This window comes from Poecilia reticulata, chromosome 5, assembly GCF_904066995.2.
Source record: "Poecilia reticulata chromosome 5, P_reticulata-male-v2, whole genome shotgun sequence".
Classification (NCBI taxonomy): Eukaryota; Metazoa; Chordata; class Actinopteri; order Cyprinodontiformes; family Poeciliidae; genus Poecilia; species Poecilia reticulata.
This window is the reverse complement of record NC_088834.1, coordinates 6,354,347-6,375,965: the sequence shown is the minus strand read 5'-3', so window position 1 is coordinate 6,375,965 and position 21,619 is coordinate 6,354,347. Positions and strand designations below refer to the sequence as shown.

Sequence of the window (21,619 nt, the reverse complement as noted above, 5' to 3'; positions counted from 1 at the left end):
GCCAGCAAAATATTTGCAACTCAAAATTAAATTGTGGAAACAGCATGTTTGTTTTCTCAAGTTGGCACCAGCAAAGACAATGTAGAACTGCATTATTTTTTTATATTTTAGCTAATAAACTCTTCGTTTAAAAATCTTTCTGCTTGAGACTCTTCGGTCTTCCCTTTCTTTCTCCTCATTTACTGTCTGTGTACTGTTCAATAAAGGCCCCTAGAGCTGAAAATGTGTTTGTTTTGTAAAAATATTGTCAAAAATCAACAGAAGTTATGAGAACTAATGTTTAATGTTGGAATATTTGCCGTGTAACAAAAAGACTCTTTAGACATGCTTTACAGAATGTACAATTAAAACAAGGCCCAACATACAATACAAATAAACATTTCACAAAAAGAAAAGGCAAGATTTAACAAAGCAAACAGAGCAGCATTGGATAGTGCCAGAGCAATCACTGTTAAACTTTGGTATAAGGTCAGGATGGATGTTTTAGAGAACTAAAAGCACTTTTTGTCATCGACATCACTTGTATAAAAAATTTTAAGCACCCAACAAATAAATCACTTCTGGTCATTGTATGACTGAAAGTTTTCCACTGACAATTTTGCATCATTTACGAAGAGTTTTAAAACACCAAAAACAGAAAAATCATTTAGTACCATTGAATCTAGGAGTGTGACAGAATAACAAGACTACAAAGTTTTGCCAAGGCTTTATTCCTCACTTGGATACCAGTTGGTCATTAGCTTTGTTGCTGATACCAAGTTCCGAAAAATAAAAACAGGCTGAGAAAGTGCTAGGAACACACATTGTTAAGATGAATTAAAACAAGTTGGAATAAAAAAAAAAGTAGATCAGAAGAGGAACTTTCAGTTCATGCCTGCACATCACTGAGGATTTCTGAATACCACTTGCTGTTTAAGGCAATTGAACGTACAGCTGATATAAAAAAAATAAGCTTTTTCCCATGATATAAATTGTGCCAAAACAAAAATCAGCATGAAGCAGCATAATTATGCACTTTAAAATTAATTTCAGCATTTCTGAGTTTAGTACCATTTAACTCATTGGATCCCAACAATGATCCAATGAGATCAAATCCTCTGAATCGTTATATGATTGAGATGATAATATATCCAAACTCTCGCATATGAGGATGAATCTAATAATGGACAATTTGAAAAATGGGGAAAAGAACTAAACAGTCACACACCCGGCTAAAAATTCATTAGATACACTTTTCCCAAACAGAATGAATTTTATAACTGTTTTGTAATACAACCTATGTTAATAATCAGTACTGGTGAAATTATTTTGAAGAGGTTTCAACTCATTAATATTATTATGGAACGCACCTTAGAGGTCATATTGAAATGCTCTCTAATGCAAACAGTTTTATCAGTGAAGACGTAACTGTGAAAAGCCAGGCTTTTTCTGGACAGCTCATGATCAAATGATCTTTTTAACTGGACACAAATCTTTTATCAAATCCAACCACAACATAGCAGCTGATGAAACTGTACTGTGTTGTTTTACAATTAGTGTCTTTCATCTAGGAGTGCACCGATTGCAGTATTCCAGCCAATCACCAATCTTTAACAAGCCCAGCCTGCCGATTAAAACAGTTTTTCTCTGAAAAGTTGCTAAATATAGCCACAAAGTTGCTAAGTTGGCAACAGTGGGGTGACTATTGTTCATTGCGCATGTACAAATGTGACCTGGTGGGCGAGTCAGGCTGTCAGTCCTCTCTTATGGCAGAGTAAAAGTGGACAGTGGCTGATTTTCGGATCTTTGCGGAGACAGATAAGATCAGTTTCTCATGCAAGGACCAGCTGCTCGCAGATTTCCCAAAACTAAGAAAATCTGAGCCAATTTGTTGATGCACCCCAACTTTCAACTTTTCAAAACACATTAAATAATTAAAAACCATCCAGAAATAAAATCTGATTATTTCTGTCAAAATCAAGAATGTAAAATTTGTGCATACTGCTCACACACTGTGGACGTTTAAGTTGCTTTGTTCAAGTAGCTGCTGTAATTCTCACCTCAAATGCACAAACAGAGCATGTAATTCATTAGATAACATTATTTACATACACAAACACGTAAAAGAAGACAATACATTCCTTTTTTCACAGTCCAGAGTGAAATTATAGGCTTCATTACTATTTATGTAGGATCATTAATTTTCTGACTGAACTGAAAAAAAAAACCTCTTTATAACCTGAAACAACAAGTAAACTGCACAATAAAGTTTGCCAACATGAAGTGCCTGTAACAAAGGAAACAAAAGGGCTAATGAATCAGTGCATACTGTAGAAAGGTCACTGAAGAGGCTTGATATAAAAATGAGGCCGTCTGCTAGACAACCATCAGAAAATACCCAGCAAACTGTGATTGTCTCATGTGCAAAACAAATGATTTTCTTCACAAACTGCTCTTTATTCTTAACAAAAGTGTAAAATTAACATGATTTAAAAACCCGAAACAACAAATAAGGATAATACATGAAAAATGTACCCATATATATGTATACTCATAATACACACCACATTTTGGTGTTATTGTCTCTGGAATTTGCATAAGAGTCGGTCAGAATGGCTGCGGAAACATGAGAGGTAAGCCTTTAAGAGTCTTTCCAATGTTATCAACTGAATACTGCTGGTCATCTTTCTCTTTAATTACCCTCTTTTCCTCCACTTGAAAAGGAGGGCTTAGTGTTTTCTTCTTAAGACGTGGAGTACTCTGCAACTGGTACCAGAAATGCTGAGGCACAGCTGCCTCAGAGAAGTGGTCCTGCCTGGCAGCGTCCGACTTGGTTCCATTAAGCATACATTCATTCTTTTTTTTGTTGTTGTTGTTGTTGGAGACAGAAGAATAGCTAGAATGAAGGGAAGAGGCGGTGTCCTCCTGAGGTGAGGATGTCTGGAAAGAGGTCATTTTAATTAATCCTGTCTGAGAAATCAGTCTTTCTGAAGTACAGAACATTAGCTTGTCCTCTTGAGTTGAGCTGGGGAATGTAAACATACAAGAGAGCATCTTTGGCAGAAAGTAAGGAATCTCTTTGGAGGTAGTGGGTAAAGGTAAGGATGGAAAAGGTAAGGAGGTGCAGAAACAAGTCTGAGGCAAAAACATTGCCTGAATTTAAAGAGCCTATGTAGGAGCCCCGTGGTCCTGTGGGTTAGTCCTGTTATAGGCACTTCTGTGGTCCTGGGTGGGCTGCCTGGGGAAGTAGTTAGCCACTGCTTCACTCTGCTCTACTGCCCTGTCAGCAGCAGAGGTCAGAGCAGGTGTCCTGTGTAATGTTACTGAGAGATGGGAAGCTCCAGGTTGAGATACTGATGATGGATCTTCACCTTCTCTCCATAAAGATCTGCTGAGCGAATCTACAAATAGCCAAAAACCAGAAAACCTTTAATCTCAGCACCAAAATGATTCTCTTTCCCTACGCTGCAAGAACACAAAATCTTAAGTAATTTTTGCTTAGCTTCTAGGGCAAATATCTTAGTACACTTGAAATAAGTTAAAACGTACTCGCAAGTAACTTTTCAGCAAGATATACAAGCCTGCTTTAAGTAAATATATATTTAAATCAATAATCTGCCAGTTCCACTAGCAGATTATGTCACTGACATGGGAAAAATGTATTGATATAAGTGAAATAATCTGACAATGGAACTAGTCATTTTTATCAATATTCAAGAATTATTTACTCAAAAGAAGCTCTTATACCTTGGTGAAAAGGTATTTGTAAGTTAGTTTTAGTGTATTTTACGTTTAATAAGAAATGTGCACTAGAAACTACACAAAAATACTTGGCAAGATTTTGTGGGGTTTTTTTGTTTTTTTTTAGCAATTTGTAATATTTTTGCTTAAAATCTCTTAAGAAAGCAGAGAAAAACATTTATATGCATAAATAGTCTTCTTTATCTGTGCACTGTACTTGTGCAACTGAAAAGAAGATATCCAGGAAGTCAATATAATATCTACAAGCTTGTGGCTTCACCTTTGTGTTTAGCAGGTCAATGGAAAATATCCTCTACAGATTTGTTAAATCAATTACCACAATACTCATACAGCTTCGTGCAGTCTAACCTGTGCATCTGCAGTGTGGTTAATAGCCACTTTCCTTAAAAACCACTTCATATTTGCAGTTTATACCTGGATGTTGGTAATTTTATCTTTTTGTGCAAGTATAAAAAACTTGAGCTTTTGCTTGATGTCTTACCTTTAACATATTGCTCTGCAGAAGTGTGGTTGTTGTGTATGAGGTTGTCCAGTGCTGTATCCTCAGGGTGGGCAGTGTCTCCAAGGCCGTCCTTCAGGCTTGGCAGGGCCCTGTCCAGTGGATCGTCCTCCCCCAGATAAGCATATTGGCAATACTCTCGCGTTCGAGAGTAGATGTTGGCGTTGTCGTAGCAATCGGAGCAGATGACAAGAGGACCTGCACCACCTAGTAAGATAAAACGATAATTGTTATTGTTGCACTTAACTTTTTTTTTAATTATTATTACTTTGGGGTTTTTTTTAAGTTAATTAATAAATTTGGACATCTGCTTTGATTTGATTCAGATTTTCACAGGATGAAAGTCTCAAGTACACAAATCTTAATTCTTTAATGCTCCCATTTTTGCAAAAAAAAAACAAAAAATGAAAAATGCACATACTGATGTTATGTACATTTTTGTTAGTTATTTTAGGCCCTTTAATCATTAAAAATGCTTTAAGGTTACAAAAGTAACATCTTAATGTGTAAGCAAGAACATAATGAAAGAAGTTCAAAATAGGACTGGATGACTTAGAATTTGATCACAATATTTTGTGGCACTATTGTAATATCAATAAAAAGGATGATTAAAAACTAATCATTAATTTTCTTTGGGTAATTGTGTGGCTGTAAATACATACCACAGCATTCATAGCACCACAAATACTGCACTCCCATTAGAAAGTAGCTTCTTCAGGATGGCAGCTACTTAAATATGTGATTTATATCACTAAACTGCACACAGTAAGTGCACTTAACAATATTTTTGATTTTATTGATGCTCTCACAGAACAGTGGAGAAAATAGTAAAAAAAAAAAAATTGTCATATATATTTTTTAACATCAGTAAATGGAATTCATCAAGCCAACGATAAATCAAATTTCTCATCATGACGATCATTTTTTCACCATAATTGATAAACAATGCGATAAATGCCGACGCCTAATTCAAAGGTTTTTCAGAGAGAAAACATTCCAATTTTTTTAAAAAAGTAAATAGAAGCAATAAAATAATGACAAACCAGAGGAGACTCCCGCTAATCCCTCACGAGACTCGCCAGGATGGAAGCTGCTACGGCCGGTGAACAGAGAGCCCATCTTGCAGTGCAGCATCCCATTCCCTTCAGTTTCCACCTCACTGCCTGTGTCTCCATAGCAGACTCCTGGGACAAATATAATAATTAGTTACAGTTTCATTCTGCGGGGGATATGATCCAAAACACAACAACAGACACAAGTGCCTGATAGGCATGAGAGTATCTCCAATCACATTAAAAAGGCACATCTGAGAAGCTTTGTTCTTTTTGAAAAAGCCTCTAAAATTTTTGTTTTGTTTTGGTAGGAGAGTTTCTTTAGAAAACCTTTGTTTATTTATGTATTCTTTATCATGTCAACATGTTTCCTTGATATGAAAATGTTCATTAAGCCCAAACAAAAACTAGACAAAATTATTATTTTTTTTAATCTACTCTTGCAGTACTTAAGTCAGATCTTGGGAGATTTAGTCACAAGTTATAGCAAACAACTTGCCACACCTTAAACTTTTTCAATTTATGTTATGGGGAAAGAAAACGCCAGAAAATCAAATGTGCTTGATTGGCATTTTTGTGATGGACAAACACTTTTGTGCTTCCTTTTTTATTACGTTGATAAATAAAGAAGTAGTGCACAGTGTAAGGTGTGAAATTTATTTTTGCAGAATTTCTGAAATGTTTCCAGTGTATTGAGTGTTTGCATTCAACCACTTTTACTAATATACTCCTAAAACAATTTCAGTGGAACCAGCTGTTTTATAATGTCAACTAACAAGTAAATGAATCCCGTCTGAAATTTACTCCAAATTGTGTCAATAAAGCTCTTCGGAATTTCCAAGCAACTTACATTACAAAACATGTCTGAGGAACATCATAGCGATTCAACTGCATCTACTGCAAGAATCATGCATACAAATACTACAACATGTTTGTAATGTCAACATCACAAACCTACAAGCAAAACATCCGCGATTGTACACAGTATTGAGAAAAGAGGTTTGACTGAATCCTGCTGAGATTTAAAATGGAGTACATACCATCAGTGCCCTTATGACTGTATCCATTGGAGAGTGGAGGCATGAGCTGCTGGTGGCTTCCTGCCTCAGAGTTACTGTAGCCTTCCTGTGGCTCTGACAAAGTACCCTGAGAGGACAGGTAGCTTGGGATATCTGCAGGCAAATTCATCTCATCTGTAACAAAGACATGTGTCCAACCAGGTAAATATTAGTTTCATGGCTGAGTAAAGATTTAAAGGCGACCTACTATGCCTCCGTTAACAGGTTAGGATGGGTCTATGGACTATACAAAACATGTTCATTACATTTTTTCTGCACAAAGTCATTCTTAAATGAGATTTTAGTTTGGTCAGTTCTGCCTTTCAGAATGAGCTGCTTTAGGGTCTCTTGTCACTTTAAATTTAAATAAGCTTCTACTGACCACACCCCATCACTCAACGTTTACATTTCAAGTTAAAAAGGGCGCAAACAGACAGATAATTATACAACCCTATATCTTTGAAAAGCATTAGTAGACCCTCCTGCACAACCAACAAGAAGCAGCAAGTGGTTTCTGGATGGCAAGTCAACAACAAAACACACCCAATACACAAGACATACAGTGGTAAAATCTGCTGGGCAAATGTCTGGGAGTTCAGTTTGGTTGCTAGGTAACAGGCTGGACTTAGCTGGGGTTAGTAAGTCCAGCTTTCCCAGCTGATGCTGGTGAAGGGCAGGACCAGCTGATTTCTGACGCTACATTCCCAAGGGTTTTTGAAACAGTTAACCTATTGCCAAAAAAAATGGCTGGGTGTTTTTTATTTTTTAAGTGCTTTGGCTGTTTTTAAAAGCAGTTGAAATCAAAACAGAAGTACAAAAATGTGCAAAATGTGGATTTTGCATCATATGTCCCCTTTAATCTCGTATCTGCCTTCATTTAACAGCATTTCGAAAATGACTAACCAGTGTTTGTGATGCTGTAGTCCTCATTCTTCTTGCGCATGTGATAGATGACGATGACCCAGACGAGTGACGTCCCGACCACACAGCACACAACAACAATTACCACGATCCCCACAGTGGTCCAGGCATCGTTGTCGTACCCAGTTGCTGTGTCACAGTTGAGTAATGGTGAGACGCTGAGGTAGATGTGGCCGCGTTCGGTACCCAGGGTGTTAGACATGATGCAGGTGTACTTCCCCGCATCAGCTGGACCAGCATCAACTATGATGAGGAGTTGATTGGCTGCAGCAAAAAAGTGACGCTCTGTGAGCATGAGAGGCCCGTCGTCTTTGGTCCAGTTGAGTCGGGGAGCGGGACTGCCTCCGGCTATGCACTGAAGCACTGCAGTTTCACCACGTGCCACTGTTCGGTCTTCCAATGGCCGCACGAAGGATGGGGTTTCTGGAAAAGAGGACTGATTAAGTTTTGGAATTGGTTGGTATGAAAAGTGAAGTTTGTAGCTGACAACTAGTTAGCATAAAAAAGTCTGACAAGTATAGTCATTAAAATAGTGATTAATAAAGCTACTGTAGCCAGGAGGATGTGAAAACAGGCCTCACACACTTTTCCCACAGTAAAATTCAAGCACTTTTCAAGCATTTCTAAGGAAAGTTTTCAAACTTTTCCACATATTGGACATAAAATAAAAGCAACACAAATTAACTAAAATAAAAACAATTTCTATTCACTATGACATAATTTATGACTTGTTAATAATGTCTTGTGATGGTATTTTATGTTCTACAGCAGGGACAATGTAAACTAAAATATAACAAAAGTCTTTGTTTTGAAATGATTCTCGCTCTCACACACACATACACTATAAACCTGACTGCTTAAGGAACAAAACACAAATTTAACAAGAAAAATTTGTGTTAGTGTTAATTTGCATAATGTATAAATTATAAGCTAACCCTTATTTCAATTACTTAGATCATTAAGTCATTGAGCCATTGGCAATAATAAATATTCATTACATTGAAACAATCCAAACAAATTATGTTTAAGTAAATGACCTTCCTGCTCAAATTAAATGCTAAATATATAAAGAATGTTTAAAAAAAACGTAAAAAATGTTCTTGCCAAATATTCTGGCATTTAGCAAATTGAAATAATTAAGGTGATTCTCTAAATTGACTAAACTTAGAGAATTTTGGTACATCTTTGTACCTAGGCAAATTATCAAAGCTTATCTTGTTTAGATAGCTTATCTTATCTAAAAAAAGAGAAGTTTAGACTGATTTAACTTCAGACAGTGAGATGTGCTTCACTGTCTGAAGTTAAATATTTAATTAAGGTTCAACTTTAATTAATGTTCTCTAAATTTAGGCTTTTAACCAAACGTTTGATTGCACTTCGTTACAAAACTGTGCAGTTCGAATATCCAGAACTTAAAAGGACTTTATACAGAAATCAAGCACTTGAAACATCGTATTGAAATTCAAGCATTTTCAAGAATTTCAACCACCCATAAGAACCCTGTGAATAATAAACATGTTAAGGTTTTCTTTTGCAGCACCACTGATTCTATCTGGCAACGTGGTAACAAATAAAAGCTTCTAGTAAGTGACACATATAGAAAAGCATCCAATTTGAGCGGAAATGACCAAGCAGAAAACAAAGGAACAGTTATACTCTCTGCTGATAAGGAGCGTGACTCACCCAGGACGGTCAGAGTGGCGTTTGCTGAGAGACTGCCAGCTGCATTTTGAGCCGTACAGCTGTACACTCCCATGTCTTCTGTCTTCACATTAGTGATGAAGAAGATGTCGTCATCAGGCATCACGTGCATCCTGCGCTCTCTGGCAGCAGGGAAGTCAGTGCCTCCATCCTTCTGCCAAGCGATCTGGGGAGAAGGGTGACCTTCCGCTCCACACTCAAGCCGGGCCGTCGTCCTAGTGCGGATTGTCAGATCCATGGGAGTCTTACGGAAGAAGGGCATCTCTGAAAAGCAGAGGGCAATCTGGGGTTAGGGTCTGTTATCAAGACATCTTTTGGCTGATACTTTTCTTAAAATCTATTAGGTAATCATTTTAATTGCAACTCAGTTAAATCACAATAGCACAATCCTTATTAAAGTACTGCAGTGCAGACTAAGTTTCTAAGACCAACACTTTTTCTAGAAAACAAACTGCATAACAGATCCACTTTTTCCACTTCTGATACCAATACAGATATCTGAATATTAGAATTGCCCTATACAATTCAATACATAAAACCAGTGCTCAATTGACTTAAAAAGTTCATTTTTTATAAACAGATGAAAATGTGCCGAATAACAAATTTATTTGATTACTCTGGACCAGTACAGTATCCTTAAAGACACCAAAAGCTTTACAAGCTTAGTCAAACTTGTAAAAACAACTCAACTTTAATTTGCTCAGTCAGTGCAATAGGAAACATAACAGCCAATGTACAATAAATAATAAAGCTCAGAGAATAAAGTATAGAATTACATTGAACAGATCTGCCCTTATGGACCAGGCACATTGTCACTGATACTCAATCTAGAATTAGTTTTTTCAATATCAAGACCAACACAGATATTAATATCAGATCAGTATTTTTCTAATAACGGATGTTAAAAGTATTCATGAAAAAGTGGACAGGATCTCACCGTTGATCGTCAGCATAGCCCTGTTTGAGTAGTTGGAGCCAAAGTGATTGGAGACAACACACTGGTAAAGCCCTGCATCAGTGAAGTTGACATTGAGGAGATGAAGCACGGTGGTGTAGATGAGCTGTCCATCCTGATAACGGGCGTAGTTTTCCACTTCTGCATCGTAGAGAACCTCCCCGTCCTTCCGCCACGCCGTGGTCATTGGCGAGTCACTGCTGCTGGATGCAACGCAGCTCAGAGTCATGTTGTTGTCCCTCAAAGCCACTGAGGTCTCCGGGTGGGTCGTGATCCGAGGCTTGGGGAAATCATCTATAGCAGAGAAAGAGGAAAATTGGGAGATTGTTCTATATTAACAATATTCCAATAGAACTCTTGAATAAAATATCTCTCAGAATAAAATATTTACCACACTGTATTAGAATTTCAACTATTCCAAATACCTCAACAAAAACACCAAACATAGACAAGGACCTTTTTGCAACATCTTTTATAATTCATCATATATTTCTGAGAATTTAAATATTCAAACTGACCACAAACAAACTCCTCTGGGCTGATTGAAAGGACGCTGCGACCAAGTAGACCAGTAGGGTGGGCGCAGACAGCAGAGACAGACTGAAGGAAGTGGCTTTCGGTCAGCCAGGGACCCAGCCACTGCATATGACAGTCACACAGCAGGCTGCTGGAGTTCAGGACACTGAGAAAGCAGAAAAATTGGCAAATTGTCATACATTAAAAAAAAAAAAAAAACGTTTTGTTTTTATAATTAAATCCCTTATTTATCTAGGTTAAAGTCTCAATTTAAATTTACCTTCCAGAAAGGTCATGTCATCGTAGTAGTAAAAGCAAATATAAAGTAAAAATATCTAAAGAAAGACAAAATAACTCCACTAATTCATCAATAGAAAGTTTAAAACCAGAGGAGCAGAGTTGACATCTAAATATTCACAATCACCAAATTAACTATTTTCTTGTTCCACTAACAAACTGGAATTCCCCAACAAAACTCCTGACACTTCTAGGTGTTTTGGTGCATTATCCTAGAAGTCACAGGGTTACATATCAAATTTAATTTTAAATTTTAGTGAACGCATTTTGGACATGTATGTTCATGAAGCATGAAGTGATGTGCAATATATTACGGTCATCAGTGTCAAGTTTGAAAGAAGTTAGTGTTGAATAAATGTTTCCAGCTATATAGTAAGCTGGTACTTAACCATTTTACTGTGCTCAGTCAAATCTGTTTAAATTAGATATGCAATTGTGTTCTCAATTTAAAGTTACATGTTTCAAACATTTCAAAAAACTAAATCCCTGGCTTTAAAAGTTCGGCGAAAAAATATAGAATTGATGTCTTTTTACAGAGAGCATACACTAAGATGTGTGTAGGTCTCCAGTACCATTTTTGACTCCTCTGTAGTCTATATAGTTTCCCATCAAGTGATGTGCATTTTCACCCGACTGCAACATTAACACATCGGAAGGAGTTTAAAACAGCGCTAATCTTTACTTCCAGTAATGCAGTTTCTCTTTTCAATTTTTCCAGATTACTAGCAAAATATCCTTTATCCACTTGCAAATAAAGTGTGCTGAAGTGAAGGTTGACTTGTAAATAAAATACCGTATTTTCCGCACTATAAGGCGCACCTTCAACAAATGGCCCATTTTAAAGCTTTTCATATATAAGGCATTGTAAGGCGCATAGAATAGACGCTTCAGTTTGGGTTGTCGTACTCTATTATTACACATCCACATTTGTAAAGAAGTGTTCCCCGAGTACTTTATATAGTAGTCTGCCCCAGTCATTGTTTCACCCACGGTGATGGTGTTGCGATATTGTACCCAATTGCTTTCTGGGTAACACAGACCAACCGACACGCTGCCGCTGCAGTCTCTGTCTCTCACCCCTCCCCGAAACTTTATTGACAAACCATCGTTCTGACAACTATCCCAGCATGCACCGCGCACTTCTTCTTCTACTTTGGAAAATGAAGTCAGTGGCTGCTTACCGTAGTTGCTAGACCCGTTGTTGCTCAATATTGGTCCATATATAAGGGGCACCGGATTATAAGGCGCACTGTCAGCTTTTGAGGAAATTGAAGGTTTTTAGGTGTGCCTTATAGTGCGGAAAATACGGTAATTTGATTATAAGTCAAATTCTAATGAAAATAAGAAATTGTCTTACTTTCATTACAGCATCAAGGGTACTTTATGCAAAGTCTTAAAGACGCCAAACAAGTGCTGATCAAAACCTCTAAAAAGGAAAAAATATTTCTGTAATATTTTCTAGCAGAGGACGTGGCTGTTTTTACTAACAGGGAGTCCGCTCAAGATGTACCTGAAAATAAACAAACATCTCTAACATCAAAACAAAAAGTAAATTCGTGTTTTATAAGTAATTTAATTCCATTTTTAAAAATCAGTTTAAGAAACATAAAAAAAAAACTTTGTTGTATGTAAGCTTAACCAAAACTAGGACTTAAGCTTTCAGCGTACTTACAATACTTCCAGTTTTAAATGGGAAAGTGCCTCAGGATGTATGGACATGATACCGTTTTTGCCAAGGTCCCTGCAGACAAGACAGAAATATGGATTAGAGCTTTTAACTAGATTTGATCTCAGCTATATCTGGATTTACTAAAATTACATAATTCTAAGACAGTCTTACTGATACATATAATCTGTCATCAACAACATATTTGTAGGAGTTATCAGTACTGTCAGGACACAAAGAAAGTTTAACGATTTAACTCACAGTTCCTTCAGCTCATCCAGCCCCTCAAACGCCTTCTGAGTGATTGATTTGATTTTGTTCCGCTGCAAATTTCTGCAAAATAAAGTAATTTCATGTAATATTTTTAAAACAGTTTCTTAAGTTGTTTTACACATTGATAAACCGAGTCCACAACTTTTGTGAAGGTTAGTTTAAAACAACTGAACAATATTTCATGGTCAGTCAGCTTGTTCGGGCTATAACATGGCTATAAATTAAACATTTACTATAGACATATAGTGAATTGTGCTGTTAAAATGTTGGTACCTGACAGAGATTTAATTTTTTTTGCCACATTTAAGTCAATCAAATTGTAATATCAAACAGAATTAATTCAAAAAAACAGTTTGCCAAACCAACAAGCCCTGTGTACAAAAAAAGGTGTGATTATTGCCTGATTTGCATAATTATGGTATTACTAAAATAGAACGTAGCTCACAACAATACGCAAGTTGAAAGATCTCAAATAGCAATACATACAATTAAAAGAAGAACAGACATGAAAAGAGGACGTCATTAACATGTGTGTGTCTAGACAGGATTACAAAACCATTTCTAAGGTTGAGGCTTCAATAAACCTCAGTGAACATCATTAACCACAAACGGAGAAAAAATGAAACAGGAATGAATCTTCCAAGAAGTGGCTGACCTACCAAAATTACTCCAAGAGTACGTCAACACCACATCCACAAGATTAAAACACAACCCAAAATACCATTAAGCGTGGGTAGCCTCAGTTAGCTCAGATGATGCTTATAATTCAACAACAACAAAAAAAAGACTGGAAAAAAATGGCATCCACAAGAGAGTTCAAAGATCAAAACTGCTGCTGAACAAATAAAACCAAAGTTCCACCACATATTTGTTAAAAAATAAAAATAAAAAAAAAACTTCCACCAGAAAATCCTAAAGATTATCCAGCCAGCATCAGTTTGGGGCATTAGTCTAAACGCTTGGGCTATACACCAGAACAATATTTCAAAGCAGACAAACTACTTTTTCACATAGTATCAGGTTGGTCTGAATGGTTTTATCCTATACTAAATAAAATAATTATGTAAAACAATCCATTTCCATTTACTCTGCCTGTCTTTTTCTTGTAATATTAGTAACAGAACAAATTTGTGATGGGCAAACCCTTTTTTACAGTACTGTAAATAAACAGATATATGTTAAATTTATAACATTCATCACTAAAATGCTAATGAAGCACTAAGAAATAACATGTAAGAAGGGTATTTGTCTAAATGAAAGGCATTCCAACAACATGCATGCATGCAAGCAAGCAGTACATTACAATTTCACACAGCCATCTTTATTCCATTCTTACAGTGTGTTCAGCTTCTTCATTCCATCAAATACAGCAATGGAGTCTTCAATGGCCCATGAGATTTCATTGTTGCGAATATCTCTGAAAAACAAAGAGTCATATCACACATTATATGTTAAATGTGCTAAACAGCTAAAAACATCTTCTGTAAATACATTATAAATTAGTATTTGCAACCCAATAACTGTGGTTGCCAGTAATAGGAACTTTAGGCAACAATCACACAGCAGTTTTAATGACCCTATTCCAATCTTTTCAACCTTCAACTGCTGCAAAAAAATAAACAAATAAATAAATCAAATATGTGTCACTAATATAATACCAAATAAGATACATCTCCAGTAGTTTGGAAAGCGTCTGCAGTCTAAATGGTCAAGTGACATTTTATCCTACTTTTATGTCATTGACGTGAGACATGCATCACCGCCAGACAGACTAAAACTGAACATAAACAACAATTAAATCTATGACAAATCTGGACTTATGAAATATAATCGCAATTCCACCACTCCTGGTGCCGGCAACACATACAAAAATACTTCTTTACACAGATTTCAGTCAATACTCTACAAAATGCCATTGGTATGAGTTGTGCTTTCTTGTGACAGTACTGCCGACTCCTGTTGGTGAATAACTTTAAAATAAATCCATAGATAGTGGTATCCATTATTGCTCCCGTAATCAGTGTGACATTCTTCTTCTGTGCATGTGGGTCCCTTTGGGGTTGTAAACCATTCACACAGAAGTCTGATTATACTTGCTTTAAATGAGGAGTATGTATGACCACACACACACACACACACACACACAAACAATAAGATTCCAGAAAAAAAAATATCAAAATTGAGCATCAAGGCCTGCTGTGTGAATGTAGCCACAGTTCCGGACCCAACAATTTGAGACACCGAGCTTCTAAGCTGTGTCAAAGTTTGGTGGCCCTGCTTCTGATGAGAGGAAATAATTGGCTCTGTTTAGCACTGTTTATCACAGTTCATGGGTCTCCTGGAAACCCAGAGAGGCTTTGTGTTTGCAGGATGGGTCACAGGCTCTTTTGTTTTACTTCCCTCATGCATGGCCACCTCTGAAAGAAGCCTGGCTCTGTAAAATACCTCTCTTCAATGAAAGCTTTCTGGATAATAAACATACCAAAACATAAACTCTCCATATTTCATTTCAGCACCTTATACTTGCATCAAATGAGGAGTTTCTCTACACTTCATAAGTTACAGAATAATACTTATATAAAAATTGCATACTTGCTTAATTAGGCTAGCATATTATTCTATAAGATTTCCAAAGCCTTTGTTGTAATGCTAATGTTGTTCATATTGTAATCGTCCCATTAAATCTGCCCCTCGTACAGCTAAAGTGCAGAACCCTCTCACATCCCACATGTATGACACGCATACAGCCCTTACAAGGCAATGCAAATATTCCATTAGAAAGACTGATTATGATTGCATTTGCAGTTTTAATCCATCAGAGTCTACTTAGGAGAAACCCACATTCATTAAATGTTAATACATGCTAATCATTAAAGCACCTCTTCAGGCTGTCAAAAACACTTTCTTCTCCATTTGGAGAACAGATAATACAGAACTAAAGTGGAATTCTGGGAAAAATTACACACCGAGTCATTTGATTCAGAATACAAATGAAATGACTAAAGCAGGATTACCACATAACGGAAACTAAACCAGCATGTAAAGAGAAAGCAGCTCCTATGGTTTTTCTAATATGCAAGGAAAAACTATATTCATGTCAGACTAGAAGATAAAGAACGAAAACAAGCACCCTGTGACCTACTGTAGTCAGCAATCTGTCGGAATGCAAGTCAAGAACAAGTCAAGACTTGATTTTAATAAGCAAACTCAGCTCCATTTAATTTCTTAGAACACATAGGCGATACTGCTACAGGGCATTGTACTTACAAGCTGCGCAGATGTGCCAAGCCGCTAAAAACGCCTTCTCCCAAATGGCTGATGGAGTTTTCTCCCAGGTTCAGAGTCTCTAGGAATCCTAATCCAACAAAAGCAGTCTCCTCAAGTCTTGTCAGGTGGTTGTGGGACAAGTCTCTGCAAAGATAAACACCAATTTCATAAAGTACAATTCCCATCCATTTAAATTTGACCTTGTTTGGTTGTGTACAAATATGTTCAGAAATTAGACAATTTCACAACCTAACCTTTGCTAAATGAGCTGTGGAAAGCTATAATCAGGTTCAGATACGGCTAGGAAAAAAAGGCAGTACAGTAAACATTAAATCAATTATACAACAGTGGCTGATGAAACCATGTGGGACTGCTCATCTGCATAGGAGTTTCGGTTTTTAATAGCAACACACTCACAGTTCCTCCAGTTTTTGGCAAAACTCCCAGGCGTCAGGACGAATAACACCTATGGCGTTGTGGCTGATCTGCAGGATGCGCAACATCCGGAGGCCATACAGCCAAACTTTATTAACCTCCGTTAGGTTGTTGTGTTCCAACTCTCTGAAAGATGGGAAAACAACAAAAGACCAAAGAAATAATATTTATTTTTATGTGAGAAACTCCAGGCTGATAATTCACAAACCATGAGAAAAGTATTTCCCATCAAAACCAACCAGCTACTTCTAAAACAAATAGTAACTAAACTGTTTTGAAATTGAAATGAACAGCATTATACTCACAGCTCTTCAATGTTGTTTAGCCCAAAAAATGCTCCGTCCATGAGCTTTGTGATGCCATTTCTTTGCATCTTCAGTGACTTTAGCGAGTCCAACCCCTTGAATGTCAGACTGTCCACTATCTTGATCTTATTACGCTTCATTTCCCTGTTGGGAAAGTAAATCAAAGCTTTATTTAGCCAAGCAGAAATAAAACAATGAAGTAAACTCATAAAATGGCTGGAATACTTAAAGTAGCATTACCAGCTTGATTCATTAGCCTAAATAAAAGTTGATCAAACCAAAACATAAATAAAAATCACTTTGAGGGTGTCGATTTCAGGTTGGAACTAAAATATGTTTAATACTTACAGTAGCTGAAGCTGAGGAAGTTTGAAGACTTTTGACGGCAGCGTAACTAATCTGTTCCTGTTCAGCCGAAGCACCAGCAGTGAGCTGGAGATGTTCTCAAAGCAGCCAGGCTCCAGGAGGCTGATCTTATTGTTACTCAAATTCCTAAAAGATGAAACAAAAGCAGAAACACTGAAGCAAAAAATTAAAAAGGGATAAATATGCCTCACCTACTTTAGGTCTGCTCAGGAGTAAAAGAAGCTCCGCGCATTAATGATTTCTTTAATAACAAAAGCAACAATGCATGCAGTTTTTTCATTAAGATATTTAAAATGCTTTACATTCCCAAAAGAACTGTTACTATTCAACCTAAACTCATCCTCAGAAGTGTTTTCTTATTTCCTATACTACTGATTACGCAACTATTGTGATCCACTGAAATTGAGGAGGAAGTAAAAGTTGTTGTTAATGTTTAATGGTGACTCCAAGTCCTGAGGGGAAAAGTATATAATGTTAATTTCAATGATGTAGTATTACTTACAGATATCTGAGCTGGATGGACGGAAAGGCTCCCACTTTGAGCACAGAGATAGAGTTAGACGTTAGGTCCAGTGTTTCCAGGGAAATGTATGGTTGCAGCTCATGCATCAACAGTTCTGAGATCCGATTGTGGACTCTGAATTATATTAAAAACAAAAACATTTCAGTTTTCTGCAATAACATTGATAATTACAAGTCACAATCAATTCAAAGTTATCATGAAGCTTGGCTAAACTGGAATACTAAACCCAATGAGTAATGATGACTAATGAGGCCTAAAAAAGATCTGTATTTTTCAAATGTTTGGAGTGACAGCTCATTTTTTCTAACTTCTGAGGAGACAGATTCCATGAATTAGAAAGAAACATCTGTAATATTTATGAAACTCTTCAAGTTGTTTTATGTGAACTTCCACAGAACAATTCTTTGACGTTTTTTTTTAAAAGATATTTTATTGCCCAGCCACTTAAAAGTTATATAAAAATCATTCAAACATTAAAGGCAGCTAAATTTAAGCGTAACCTCATACTGACAGATAAGAACCATGTAACAAACAGAAAGTTTCGTACTTTGTCCTTTCTGCCACAGAGGAAGTTTGTTCCAATTTCTTTTCTAAATCAGTGAAAGATTTTTGTGACCATAATTCATTGATAGCTGGACAAGTAGAATGGTACAAAGGTAAGGCGAAGATATGCAGCAAATTGCCCAGGGCTGGGAATCAAACCAGGGCCAACTGTATTTGTATATGGTGAGCCTACTCTATAGTGAGCGATGTGGTGGCCCCATTAACTGACATCAAGTCAGTTATTTGGCTCAATAAAGTGACACTAAAATATTTTTGAACAAGTCTTCCATACAGTGAGCAAATGGGTCAACTATAACAGTACAAATCAAACTTTTGAGACCATATCCAGGCTACATCCTGGATTATACTTTTCATTTTTTCTAAATTAAACTAAATAAGTTATAGCATATAGTTAAGATTGCAGGATTTAATGCATTAGTGGCAAACAGGCGCCTGAAATGTTATTACCTGCCAAATACTGCATTCCAGCAGACTTTTGTTATGTCAAAACTTTGCTTTGTTTCAATAAATTGTATCTATAAAGCACCCTTCATGTTGGAGGCAGCTCGCTGGAAACACATAAAAAAACGTTTTTCTGACCAGGGTTGGAACTATCCAGGGTCATTGTCTGCAGGTGCAAATACCAGAGATGTGAAGTAAACTGAAACTGGTGGGATTTTTCTTTTTGCTTCAATCTCTGTAAGAGGGCTGGTGGATATTAAAAGCGATTAATCTTTTCTTCACTTCCCTGGAATACCCAGGGGACTCATTGCTCATATTCTTTGCTTAATTTCTTAATAAAATAATAATCAAAATGTATTTTGATTCCTTCTTGATTGACTTAAGTGTTTCACCTTAAGTAAGACTTATTTATTCCCTTAGCACTTTCTAATTGCAATACTGCACACATTGAACTTGAAATAAAATGTAAGATTCTATATTATATTATGTCCAGCTCCAGAACAAACTCTGCCTTTGCATGTCAAAAAGCAAGATTAGAAGTTTATTCATGGGTAAGACAACTTTTTAAGACAAAATTACTTAGAAGTGTCATTGGACTTGTTAGATCCAAACAAAACAAGAAAATGGGAGGGCAATAAAAGTTTTTCCACTATTCTCTCAGGGATTAATAAAAACACAAGTAGAAATGACTCAATTGATTAGCAACTGCTCATTATGATTAAGAATGTATTGCAGATCATTTATTTTTCTCAGGAACAAAATATAATAGGTTTTTTGCAGTGGCAAAGCATGCGTTAGCACTGTATGGCACATTACATCAAATGTTGTGTATTTAAATAGGTCTTAGATGGAGAATGGTAATGCTACACAATCATGGCAGAAAATGATTTAAAATCTTTATATCAAGGAAGGAGGAAGAACACATAATGGGAGTTCTGTACTCACAATGAAAGTGAGGTAATGTTTGATGAAACGTTTCCAAGAAAGGGAAAAACAGCCAGGTCGTTGTGGTTCATGGCGCTGAAATTAAATTACAGACAATATTAGAATTATAATGGTCAAAGTGAACTAACCTCTCTGATAGGAATAAAAAAAAAAAACAATCTGGGCAACCTCTAAAACCTTGCATCACTTTAACTCAAGATAACCAAGGACAAACACAAAATTTTAACTGAAGAGTCCGACAACAAAGTTAACATAATTTAAATGCAGTTGGAAACCTAAAACGTTTTTTAAATAACATTAATTATCAGTTAGTTTACAGGGAATTCACACAGAAAAAACTAACAAAATATCTGTATACAACAGCCCTTGATAGAGGGTTCTATCAATTAAAATGCATTAACGTCTTCATGATCAATTGTGCAGGGTTTTGAATATCAAAACAGAGCAGAGGATTTAGTTGGAACATGCTTCTGACAAAATCCGCTTGTGTACTTACACTTGAGTTATCCCATCTGGGACGTCCAACGGGGCAGCGGACAGTCTTTTCCTGTTGCACTCCAAAATATGGACCTCATCTTGTCCTTTTGGGCAGGAGCAGGGAGCAGGACAAGAGTCTGTGACCCAGGCACTGAAACTCAGCAGCAGGACAACAAGAGCTGGAAGAACGGGCCAACCTTCCGCCATTTTAAATGTCCTCCTACTGAGAGGTAGCTACGTGGCTAACAGACCGTTTCAAATGGCACTTTTAAGAGCTACCAAAAGCAACAAACTATCCCAGGCGTTTGATTTCAGTCTAATGAACACATAATTCAGCTTTACAGCGTCATAAACCCAACATAAATCGTGTAATCCAATGTTGTCCAACTTGCGCGAAACATAGTAGCTGAGATTTGTTCCCTTCTTCGAACAGCCTGGAATTCGTCCTGCTCCAATCAGGGTAGCCTCACCGCCAGGCTAACCAGCTAACTGCTAAGCTGGTTTGACCCCAAAAATACAACACTTCCCGAAAAACGAAATAGCCTAAAATAAATGCTCCGAAGGCTTCTGGTTGCAAAACAACAACGGAAAGGTTAAAAGCATATTTTTCTGCAAATTATAATAACGTTTTTGGAGCCCTGTCCCAAAAGAAAAACAATGCGCCGTAAACTGATGACAAAGGATAGCAAAGATCCCGCCCCATTCCAGCATGTTGACAAACACGCTATTGGTCAATGGTCAAGTATGTCAAAGAATTTCAACGATTTGATTGGATGTGGTTTAACTGAGTAAAAGTGGCGACCTTCCCACTTTGGAAAAAAGTTTGGCAGAAGAGCGTTAGCAAAATCTCTAACCTGCCAGTTTTCAGAAACAGATCTTTACAATTATACCATAGTTTTCTCGCCATTATAACAAAATAATAATAATAATAATGATAATAATAATAATAATAATAATAATAATAATAATAATAATAATAATAATAATAATAATCATCATCATCATCATCATCATCATCATCATCATCATCCTCATTATCATCATAACGTAGTGTTTAAAAAGGGTGTACTTACATATGTTTAGTTTTCTTTATACGTTTATAGGATAAAGAGACAACGTTCTACACACCACATCAAAATAAGTACAGTGAAATAAGACGATGCAAAAAATTCAAAATAAACCAAGGTCAGTAATTACTTGAAGAAATAAAAACATAACATTTTTATGCCCTATTTGTAAAGCACATATTTAACCCTATTGTTGCATGTTTCATTGCTCGTTCTAAAATAAAAGATTAGGATGGGTTTTCAAGCTATTATGACTTCTGGTATTAAAATATCAGTGCTCACTTTTAAACAGCTATTGGCCTGGCAGCATTTTTCCATCATAGATCATTGTGTATGTAAGTTTTAATACAAATGAGACAAAGGGCCAAACCTTAATTTTCAAAAGGAGAGAAGCTATTATTATTATTATTATTTTGTTCTCCAACCCTTTAATGCAAGGACATTTTCTTTGTCTCACAAATGTCATTGATCATTTGTGGAGACAGCATGTATCCAAGTCTATTATTGTCTGTTTGCTCAAAACAAGTTGGATCATTTTTATGCATCAGTA

General features: G+C 36.5%; 1 protein-coding gene across 1 annotated transcript; it reads right to left on the bottom strand.

Annotated features, from left to right (window-relative positions):
• Positions 1 to 264: 264 nt before the first annotated feature.
• lrig2 (leucine-rich repeats and immunoglobulin-like domains 2) lies at positions 265 to 20,709 on the bottom strand. The gene is made up of 18 exons (XM_008409049.2): positions 20,022 to 20,709; positions 19,526 to 19,600; positions 17,555 to 17,689; positions 17,035 to 17,178; positions 16,687 to 16,830; positions 16,364 to 16,507; positions 15,947 to 16,090; positions 14,016 to 14,096; positions 12,668 to 12,739; positions 12,413 to 12,481; positions 10,446 to 10,609; positions 9,910 to 10,221; positions 8,955 to 9,236; positions 7,254 to 7,694; positions 6,333 to 6,485; positions 5,284 to 5,424; positions 4,223 to 4,447; positions 265 to 3,380 (listed from the first exon to the last, which is right to left on the bottom strand). Exons 1-18 carry the CDS (start codon positions 20,207 to 20,209, stop codon positions 3,148 to 3,150), a joined length of 3,147 nt encoding a protein of 1,048 aa, XP_008407271.2. The 5' UTR covers positions 20,210 to 20,709; the 3' UTR covers positions 265 to 3,147.
• Positions 20,710 to 21,619: the final 910 nt, after the last annotated feature.